Source organism: Ipomoea nil, unplaced genomic scaffold, assembly GCF_001879475.1.
Source record: "Ipomoea nil cultivar Tokyo-kokei standard unplaced genomic scaffold, Asagao_1.1 scaffold3170, whole genome shotgun sequence".
Classification (NCBI taxonomy): Eukaryota; Viridiplantae; Streptophyta; class Magnoliopsida; order Solanales; family Convolvulaceae; genus Ipomoea; species Ipomoea nil.
The window spans coordinates 395,140-404,388 of NW_017619598.1; the positions used below are offsets into that span (position 1 = coordinate 395,140).

Consider the following 9,249-nt stretch of genomic DNA (forward strand, 5'->3'; position numbering starts at 1 on the left):
TTCCTCAACTGTCAGATTTCCTTCAGGCCCAAGAATTCATCTGGGCGGATGAATTCTCTGCATCGGCTGGCGTTCCAGCAGGCGGTGCTCACATGGTGCTGGCAGCCGGCCGTGGTCATAAGCACAACACTGGTGGTCCTAGACATGGGGGTTCCGGTCAAGGACGAGGCCGCGGCGGTGGACGTGGCCGCGACGGCAACGGCAGAGGACGCGGTGGTGTTCCCCGCTGCCAGATATGCCGCTCCCAGGGGCATACGGCGGTATATTGCTATCGGCGTTACACCAGACAGCCGCCAGAGCAGGTGCATGCGGCGGTTTCCGACGATGAAGGCGCGGTCACGACCGACTCATGGTTCCCGGATACCGGGGCCTCTTCGCACGCCACGCCCGATCCAACAATGATGACCCATTCCGAGCCATATTCAAGCGGTGATGTGTTGCGTGTGGGGAACGGTTCAGGTTTGGGTATTTCTAATATTGGCCATGCATCGTTAAATTCCGCGTCTAGGTCTTTACAATTACACAATATTCTTCATGTGCCTGATTTGTCATTACCGTTATTGTCTGTTAATCGGTTCACTATTGACAATAATGTATTTTTTCACCGTGATCATTTTCTTGTGAAGGACTGTCAAACCAAGGCGGTGCTCCTTAGGGGTCCTACCGCGGGGGGCCTATATCAGCTGTCACTGTCTCGGTCACCTGTTGCGTTAATAACCGCTCGTGCTACGTCAGATGCTTGGCATCGTAGGCTTGGACATCCACATGAGCAGGCCCAAATTCGTGTCTTACAAAAGTGTCCGGTCACTCCAACAAAATCAAGTGTGCCGCGGTTGTGTTCGTCGTGTCAACTCGGGAAATCGTCTCGTTTCCCATTAGATAGGGTTATTTCCCGTAGTAATAGTGTACTCGACTTATTATATACTGATATTTGGGGACCGACACCCGTTGTTTCTACCGGGGGTTTTAGATATTTCGTTTTGTTTGTAGATGATCATTCTCGGTTTTGCTGGTTTTACCCTTTGCGGTTAAAATAAGACATTTATAAAACTTTTGAGTCTTTTCGAGTCATGGTAGAACGCCAATTCTCGCGTTCTATCAAGTCTTTCCAGTCTGATCTGGGGGGCGAATACCGCTGTTTACATACGATTTTTCAATCTCTTGGCATCGTGCATAGGCAGTCTTGCGCCTATACGCATGAGCAGAACGGGCAAGTAGAGCGCCGGAACAGACATATCGTTGAAACCGGGCAAGCCCTGCTCGCAGAGAGCTCAGTTCCTTTGAAATATTGGGACTGTGCTTTTGAAACTGCTTCCTATCTTATTAATTGTCTACCCTCATCTGCACTAAATTACGTCAGTCCCTATGAGTCTATCTACAACAAAACACCACCATACACATTCTTCCGTGTCTTTGGGTGTAGGTGTTACCCCTATCTACGGCCCTATAATTGCCATAAGATAGAGTACCGCTCTGCACCCTGCATTTTCCTAGGTTACCCTACGTCATATAGAGGTTATCGATGCATGGACCTAATATCAGGAAAAACCTTCATCTGTTGCCATGTTCGGTTTAATGAAAGTATCTTTCCCTATGCAACAGGTACACAAGACGAGGTGGCCTCACATGGCCCGTGTAATACTACGCCATGGGCATTTGGTCCCTTGATACCGTGTGGGCAGTCCACGGTGCCTCTGGATGAACCACCCTTGGCAGTTCATGTACCGCTCTTGCCCATCCAAGATCAGCCAGGAGCTGCCACAGTTCCGTGTCATGGACCCCGGGCTCGGAAACGGGTCCGGGTACAACCTTAAGAACGGGGACATGTTATGCGCCTCCGTCATATAACACGGGGAACGGATGAGCCCTTTCATGCCCTCACGGCCTCCGTAGATCCAACGTGTTACAGTCAGGCGGTTGGTCATCCTCAATGGCGGGATGCCATGGACCAGGAGTTCAACGCACTCCTGCATAACAATACCTGGTGTCTCACTCCAGCTAAACCTGGTATGAATGTGGTTGGGTGTAAATGGGTATACCGTACTAAACGGAAGGCTGATGGTACGATTGAACGTCACAAGGCAAGCTTAGTTGCCAAAGGGTTCAATCAAGTAGCAGGCGAGGACTTCTTTGAGACGTTTAGTCCGGTTGTCAAACCGACAACGGTCCGCATCTTGCTCTCTTTTGCCGTGTCCCGTGGGTGGACTCTGTGTTAGCTTGATGTTCATAATACGTTCTTAAATAACCATCTTACAGAAACCGTGTATATGCGTCAGCCTCCCGGTTATGAAGATCCAGTACATCTTGATTATGTATGTCATCTCCAGCGGTCCTTGTATGGACTCAAACAAGCCCCACGAGCCTGGTTTAATCGGCTCCATGACTATCTCCTGGCAACGGGTTTTGTGGCCTCTAAAACTGATGTGTCTCTATTTTATTACACGTTAAATAACTCACGTATCTATCTCCTGGTGTATGTAGACAACATTATCATGATGGGCAATGACTCAAATCTCCTCAACGAACTACTCCGCCGCCTCTCGTCTACTTTCAAAATTTGAGACTTGGGAGCCCCTACGTTCTTCCTCGGTATCGAGACTCTCCCGCTCGATGGTGGCATATTACTTTCTCAACGCCGTTACATGGATGATATTCTTACCCGCGCTAGTATGTCGGATTGCAAGTCTCTATCCACTCCAGCGGCAGTAACAAAGGCCGCGTCACCGACTACGGATTCGTATGAGAATCCCACTCAGTATCGTCGGTTGGCTGGGGCGCTACAGTATCTCACTATCACTCGCCTTGATCTCTCCTACGCTGTCAACAGGCTCTGCCAGTTCATGCACACTCCCACTGATGAGCACTGGGCCATGCTCAAGCGAGTTCTCCGTTATGTGAAGGGTACTCTCACATACGGCTTGCGGCTGTCTACATCGTCTTCCTCTGATGTCCATGCCTATTCGGATTCTAACTGGGCCGGGTGTCTTGTGGATAGGAAGTCGACCAGTGGGTATGCGGTCTTTCTTGGCTCCAACCTCGTTTCTTGGGTTTCTCGCAAGCAACGGACTGTGGCTAGGTCGTTTACTGAGGGAATACAAGGGCCTGGCCGATGTCGCCGCTGAAGTCACTTGGGTTATGTCACTTCTTCGGGAACTTGGACTACACTCGGGTAACCCTGCGACGTTATGGTGCGACAACTTAGGGGCTACTTACATGTGTGCCAACCATGTGTTTCATGCCAGGACCAAGCATGTCGAGATTGACTACCATTTTGTGAAGGATAAGGTCTCGACGGGAGAGTTCTTAGTCAACTTCGTGTCCACGAAGGACCAGCTTGCCGACATCTTCACCAAACCGCTGGCTTCTGCTCGCTTCAGCTCTTTGAGGGACAAGCTCAATGTTGTGTCTCCACCACCTTCAGCTTGAGGGTGTGTGTTAGTAGTGTTACATTATTAGTATAATTATATGTAACATTATCCTGGTACATGTAGAGTTGATTTAGTCCTGTAACCTACAACTATTATGTAGGGTTAGTTAGATAGGCTTTCTATCTCTTTTGTATCTCTGTAACAGTTTGAGTTTGAATCAATGTAAATCATTCCACTCGTCACCTGAAGGGATGTTACAGGTAAAAGTGCATATAGGACCTTAATGGGAGATTGTCGGTTTCAAGAGTTGCTCTAAGTTGTATAGAAACTAAAAACTCCCCCCAATCACCACCAATTTATTGAGCAAGAGAGTGGACATTTATCCTTCATGCCCTATGTGTTCTTCCCAACACGAAGATGTAGTGGTGCATTCCCTCCTTTTATGTGATTATTCACAATGTGTATGGCGTGCAGTGAGGCATCTTTGCCTACCCTTAACATGGAGTTTTCCTCATTTTTTGACTGGTTGGAAAATACCTTCGATGTGCTGGCACTGGCAGCGGAGGATATCCTGGTAGTGGTGGCTGTCTTATATGCAATCTGGAGGGCAAAGAATATGGCAGCGTGGGGTGCAACTCTTCCAATTCCACGAGTTGTGTGCTTCTCGGCCAATGCAGCGTTGCAGAACTGGAAAAATGCCACTACACATTGCAGACATCAGCCGCGGCATCTTTGGAGACTGACTCGTGTGATCGAACCTCATGACTCATGAGGCGACACCGACGGGCCTATCTTGCTTCTTTGACGCAGCCTTCGACCATCACACCGACAATGCCGCAGCAAATGGGGTGATTCTCCGATCCTCACGCGGCTGGCGGGTTTGTAGTAGCTACCAATGGTGGTCTTCCTCAATGTTTAATTAAATCCTCCAATGGCCGAAATACTTGCTTGTAAGGAAGCTCTGTCATGGTCTAGGATTCGTGGCGTCACCAATGTTGGCTTGTTTAGTGACTGTGCTGTTCTTCGTCACAATCTCACGGTGCAACCGAACAATATTAGATCTTATGTTGGTTTTGCTTCCACGGACTGTGGGTATATTATGAGTTTGTTTAGTTTTTGCCCATTTCTTTATATTCCTAGAACATTCTTAATTAGCCAAGGAAGCCTCTACATATGCTACATCTTTATATTGGGACTTTGTCTTCCGGTTTCATTTAGGCTCTTATGCCTAAATCTATGATTGATATTTTACTTTAAAAAATGACATTTTATGTTTCGAATTATTAGAATTGGAAAATATTTCATGTTTACCTCTCTTTCAATGGAATTGCTTTAATTGAGAGAATTCAAAGATATAATATCACTTTTCGTCCTTTTTATGAATTTTTGAACCAAAGATTACCTAAAGTAGACATGTGCTTGGGCGAAAGAAATAAAAGTGGTACAATATTCAAATTTCATATACTAATAATATATAACAAAAAAAAGTGATAATTGATGACTATTTGTGAAAATGCCACAAACATCGAAGTATAAAAGTGGAGAAAATTCTTTTTAGAAAATATTATCTCGAATCAATTGTTGTATCTATTATTTTATTAATATTGTGACGTGGTATATTTCAATTCACCAAAACTAATATTATCTTCTTTCTGACATTTTTATGGACTTTTGTTCCTCTTTCCCTTTCATATGTTTTTCTTTAGACTTTTGTAGAGTGACTTATCCATTGAATAATGGACCACACCTCATTTTCCCAATCCTTATACTATGGACCAAGGTGACATTGCACTGTGAATCTTAGTGCATGTTTATATGTCTTATATTATGAATTTTTGTATCTTATTTTATGAAATTTTATACCTTAAGAGTATAAATTCTGTATTTGAAATAAATTAGTAATTGTGTCTTGTATTATGAAATTCCGTGTTTTGTATTATGAAATCTGTGCTTATGAACACAAATTATGTACTTAAATCATATTTGAAAAATAAGTAAATATATAACATATGTATGTGTCTTCTGTTGTGATTTTTGTGTCTTGTGTTACAAAATTATGTACCTTGGGAGTATGAATTCTGTATCTCATCGTTTCAATCCAGAGTCCATAATACTATGTAGACCCTGATCCATGATATAAATTACCTCATTTTAGCTGTCATTTCTTTATAGACATTTCTTTCTTCTTTCCCTTTCATATTTTTTCTTTAGACTTTTCTATAGTGAATTATCCATTGAATAATTTCCTTAGACTTTGCTAGCCCTCAATAATTTCCTTCTCAACAACTTTATTGATTGGGGATGAAAAGAATACATACTTAGCTTTATGACATTTTATCTACTCTTTTCCCTTGGACTGCTGCGAGTCGTCTGCACTTTTCGCAAATTATACCATGGAACATGATTTATCTTGCGTTGTGAATCTTAATTAAAAAAATAACATTCAAATTATATACATGCAGTTGACACATTCTATAATTATCCATTTTTGTACCTATAAACAAATTGAAGGCCCACCACAAAGTACTGTCAAAGTGGGCCAAGTCCGTGGGTTGGCCTGCACCCGCCGCGTGGTGGGGCGATTTAGGGTCATAGAAAAGTAATTAAGCACGCGAAAATGTGGGCCTAACAGGCCTGGTTCGCATCAACAAATGCACGGGCTACGGGTTAGGCCGTGGGCTAGAACATAAGAAGGAAAATCATGCACCTAAAGCTTTAAACCAACACACTTAAGCTTTTAACACCTGACGCACCTTAAGTCACACAGTACAAAAAAAACTCATCTTAAGCACAAAAACTACACACCTAAAGAAGGAAATTAAAACCAAGCACTACACCTTAAATTTGACCTAAATAAAAAAAAATCCAAATTGCTATTGCACGTTTTTTTAATCACTGTTAATCTTCAACGTCGATTTAAGCAAGATCAATAGTTCAGTTTTACCCGCACAATCGCATGGGAACCCATTTCGATCATATATAATATATTTCATAAGCCATTGATTTCCAGTTTGTTATTGCATTCATATATATATATATATATATATATATATATATATATATATATATATATATATATATATATGTGTGTGTGTGTGTGTGTGTGTGTGTGTGTGTGTGTGTGTGTGTGTGTGTGTGTGTGTGTGTGTGTGTGTGTGTGTGTGAATATGCCATATTAGTTTTAGGTTGGTTAAGTTGATACATAATGAGTTTGGTATATATTTATTGACTTATTTTTAGATTTTAAAGTTGGATTGTAAATTCACAATGTTAGTATTTTTATTCTTGTTATTTTTTAATTTTTTTTTACATGATTTCACGTGAATTCAAAAAAAAAAAAAAACAAAAAAAAAAAAAAAACAAAAGTTCGCGGCCCGCCAACCCGTGTGAGGTGAGGTAGGGTTGCATGAATCCTAATTCGCAAAAGCCTGCCAGAAATTAGGCTCGCGATGTGGGGAACCGGTCCGCTTTATAGTACTAACACCGCATGGTAATTACAAACACATAACATGATAACTATATACATAACATGACTTTACTAAAAACTGGTTGAAAAATATCATTACAAAAAATCAAAGGTTACCTAAAGTCCTAAACCAATTAAACCGGTTGAAACTAGAAAAATAACAAAATTAAAGAAAAATATGAAGAGAAAAAAATGTCTTACTAAAAATAGAAAAAGTCATGAGAATGACTAAAAGTGTCCAAAAAATAATAGTCTGGGATGTTAAATGGCAAAAGCGATAGTCTGGGACTAAATTTGAAATTACCACCAAAGACAAGGGACCTCTGATGAAATTATCTCTCTCTCTCTCTCTCTCTCTCTCTCTCTCTCTATATATATATATATATATATATATATATATATATATATATATATATATATATATATATATAAATTTATATTTGTAGAATTCATATTATATTAAAAATATTGTTGATAATTTGAGTAATAATTATGGTATGATTAAAATTATTATATTAAAAATTTTAGATTAAACGTATTTGTTACTAAAAATCTTATGGTCGAGCGGCATAACTATGACTTTCTCAAATGAGATGTCTCAAGTTTGAACCTTATTGTGGGGGTACCCCTTGTAACAAAATCTAGATTTATATGTGACAGTTTATTTTTAGTCTTTTTTTTTTTTTTTTTTTTTGAGAACATACATCTCATTTGGTCCTAGTATTATTATGGCCTACATGACCCATTTTGGTTCTACGTCAAGAAAATTGATGAAATGACATTAAATACATGAACATTTTGATTTTAAATACAAAATAGGATGGCAAACTATATTTTAATTTTAATTTTTTTAAAAAATCCCTAATTGAAGACCGAAATATTATTGTATTTAACAGTATTTAAACAATTTTATTAACAAAGGATAAAAATAGTCATGTCATAATAATAATAGTATAATACTAGAATCAAATAAAAATATTTAAAAAAAATAAATTAAATATAAACTATTATTATATTTATAAATTTAAGACAGAAATGAAATTAACTCTAACATCGTTATTCGTTAGTTAAACGGTTAAATATGTTGTTGTGGATAAGTTACATGAGAATAATAATGTGGCTGTCAAATGACTAATTTTTTATTCTAATGTTCCAAACTTAAAAGTAGGAAAGAGAAGAGCAATAACTTATATGATCACTAAAATATTTGAATCCAACAATAAAGTAATAAATGTAGACAATAATAAACATAACAATTGAAATCAAAACAGATAATAAAGGTCAAATAGGCCATCGAATCGCACATAATAATGCAATTAGACCATTGAACTTGAAAAAGCTACAATTGAGTCCCTAAACTAACCCATTTCAAACAATTTGTCCAATTTACAGGTTTTCTCCATTTTTAACAGGTCACCTAAATTTAAAATGGTTTGGCCAATTAGTCAAATCGTTTGAAATGAGTTAGTTTAGGGACTTAATTGTTGCTTTTTTTTTTTTTTTTTTTTTTTTTTTTTTTTTTTTTTTTTTAGTTCAATGGCCTAATTGCATTATCATGTGTGGTTCGATGACCTATTTGACCCTTATTCTTTTTTTTTTTTTTTTTTTGGTATGAGAACCCGACCTAAATATATACTCATACGAAATTTTCATGTTTTATTTTCTCTATCCTTCTGTCATTTTTACTTGGACCACTTCTTTTATCCACAAATTTAATGCGGGTGGCTAAGATTGCATGCGCAACAGCTAGGAAATTTCCCATCTTTTAAGTCGTACTTATTTTTTTCTTTCCAAAAGGTTGGACTGCAACCCCCACACTTTGACCCGATAGAGTATTTGGGATGATGTAAATCATGATAACTCAATTATTGAACATGAACCACAAAGACTAGACATTTGCTTACTGCGCACAAAGAGCCCGGTACACTTAAATTTTGATAAATATTGATTATTTATCAATATTAGTATATTTGAATATATTTAAAATATTTTGGATAATATTGATATTATCTAATTTGTTTAATTAGATAATATCAAAAGAGTTTGAGCTTATCAAAACTCTTTTATCCTACAACTATAAATAGGAGCTCTCATTTCTATGTAATCACACATCCTAGGAAAAATCATAGAAAGAACTCTGAAGCTTATTCAGAGATCACAATAAAAATGTGATCCTAAAAGTAAAAGTCCCTCCTCCTCCATATGTTGATCCAAACCTCTATTGAAGATCAAGTCATTTGAATCCAAGGCCCTTCAAGAAGAACAAGAGGATCATCCAGAGACTTGTACCCACACCGCATTGATACTCAATGTAACTAGAATTTTGAATTTCTAAATATAATTCAATTTTCTTTGTTTACAAATTGGCACGCCCAGTGGGACAGCTCTGCCTCTCATCTCTTTATAGGCACTTTC

At 38.9% G+C, this 9,249-nt stretch overlaps 1 protein-coding gene across 1 annotated transcript; it reads left to right on the forward strand.

Annotated features, from left to right (window-relative positions):
• Window positions 1-2,669: 2,669 nt before the first annotated feature.
• Window positions 2,670-3,122, forward strand: LOC109167836 (uncharacterized mitochondrial protein AtMg00810-like). Its single transcript, XM_019316906.1, has one exon. It carries the CDS (start codon window positions 2,670-2,672, stop codon window positions 3,120-3,122), a length of 453 nt encoding a protein of 150 aa, XP_019172451.1.
• The last annotated feature ends 6,127 nt before the right edge of the window (window positions 3,123-9,249 follow it).